The 1,325-nt window shown below is 46.9% G+C and overlaps 1 protein-coding gene across 1 annotated transcript in view; it reads right to left on the bottom strand.

Moving 5' to 3' along the window:
• LOC104467062 (protein shisa-9-like) overlaps positions 1-1,325 on the bottom strand; it is a gene marked incomplete at both ends in the record, with an annotated part of 7,927 nt that overhangs the window by 6,321 nt on the left and 281 nt on the right. The window contains one exon of the mRNA XM_010080687.1: positions 1,098-1,325. This exon is cut by the window's right edge and continues 281 nt beyond it. Within this exon, the coding sequence (XP_010078989.1) occupies positions 1,098-1,325 (228 nt within the window). The remainder of the gene's footprint in view (positions 1-1,097) is intronic.

The raw sequence follows: 1,325 nt of genomic DNA, 5'->3' as shown, positions 1-1,325 counted from the left end.
GGAAAGAGGAGGATTTCTGCCACACTACATGTCCAGTAGAAGGTACCCTTTTAATTGCATTTCATCACTAAAGTTGCCCAATATGCTGGGATCTATTTAGACTCTTTAATGGAGCTGTTTGCCCTTTTTTAATGCCTTTCCCCCATCTGCTTTACGTTCACGTGCCTGGGATTAGCATAAAGAATCAGACAGACTGCAAACTTGACAAATGTGTCATGCCTTGATTTTGAACTGCTGTGACAATTTGGGTTTGGAATATGTTGTTAAAGCCATTGGGCTCCGTCCCGAGTTGCCCACCTGCCTCTCCACCACTAGGCAGACAATATCTGGAGTAGACGGTACACAGCACGCCTAACTCTAGGTGGGGGGAGGTTCTCTTTGATGTAACTCAGCCATTACACTGTGGATACAGAGTATAACACACACATATATGGATGAAACAAGACTTTCATATTCCATTTTTTACCTCTCAACAGTAACTGAAAAAAACGTTAAGAAATTCTACAGTAGCTCTTCCTTTTTATGTCTCCCTCTTCCCTTCCACCCTGGCTCATTTTCACAGCTCAGAAATTTTACAAATAGCTCACACACTTGCAAGGGTTGGGGGAGTAGGGAAGGTCCTGCCAAAACCATTTTGCAGCTGGAGAGGGAGGGTGAGATGACATTTGTTTACATCTTTCTGTTGAGAAGTAAAAACATTTTCCAAGCTTTGAAACAGCTGGAAGAGGGAACCCATCAGGCTTTCTATAATTCAGCGTTGCTGGTTTCAGGATTTTTTTTGTTTTCCTATTCACGCACAGTATATCTGGGAACACTTGCTGGATCTTGTTGGGGAGAGGGTCAGACACTGCAGATAAAAATGGACTACTGTCTGTGCAGACTCCACAATTATTTCTAGTCTTCCTCAGTACACATGTACTTTGATAACCTGGGCTTGGAGAAGCACAGGAGCTCTGCTCTCCAAAGTTGGTCTCTCTCGGTTGCCTTGCAGGGGAATGCAGCCTGCCTGGCAGCTTTTTGCAGGACTACATGGGCTCCTGTCTCCTCTTTAGGGGCATGGGGGGAAGCAGATCCTGCTTCCTGGCACTCGACCTTACCTGGACATGTGCTCCCGCTGGGGTCTGTGCGCCTTCTCCAGCCCTAGTTTGGTGAAGATCCCCACCAGCACCATGACTGCCACAACCCCACAGATGATGTAGACAATGAGGTTGGTTTTATCCCTGGTAGGGTCATGCAGAGGGTCGTCTATGCGGGAAGGAGGCTTCCCAGTGTTCATCCACAACGGCGTCTCGTAGTTTGTGCAGGTGCTTTGATCCAGCCTTGTC

The sequence above is a fragment of the Pterocles gutturalis genome, unplaced genomic scaffold, assembly GCF_000699245.1.
Source record: "Pterocles gutturalis isolate BGI_N339 unplaced genomic scaffold, ASM69924v1 scaffold30389, whole genome shotgun sequence".
Classification (NCBI taxonomy): Eukaryota; Metazoa; Chordata; class Aves; order Pterocliformes; family Pteroclidae; genus Pterocles; species Pterocles gutturalis.
Note: the sequence above shows the minus strand (reverse complement) of the source record. Positions and strands in the feature narration are given on the sequence as shown.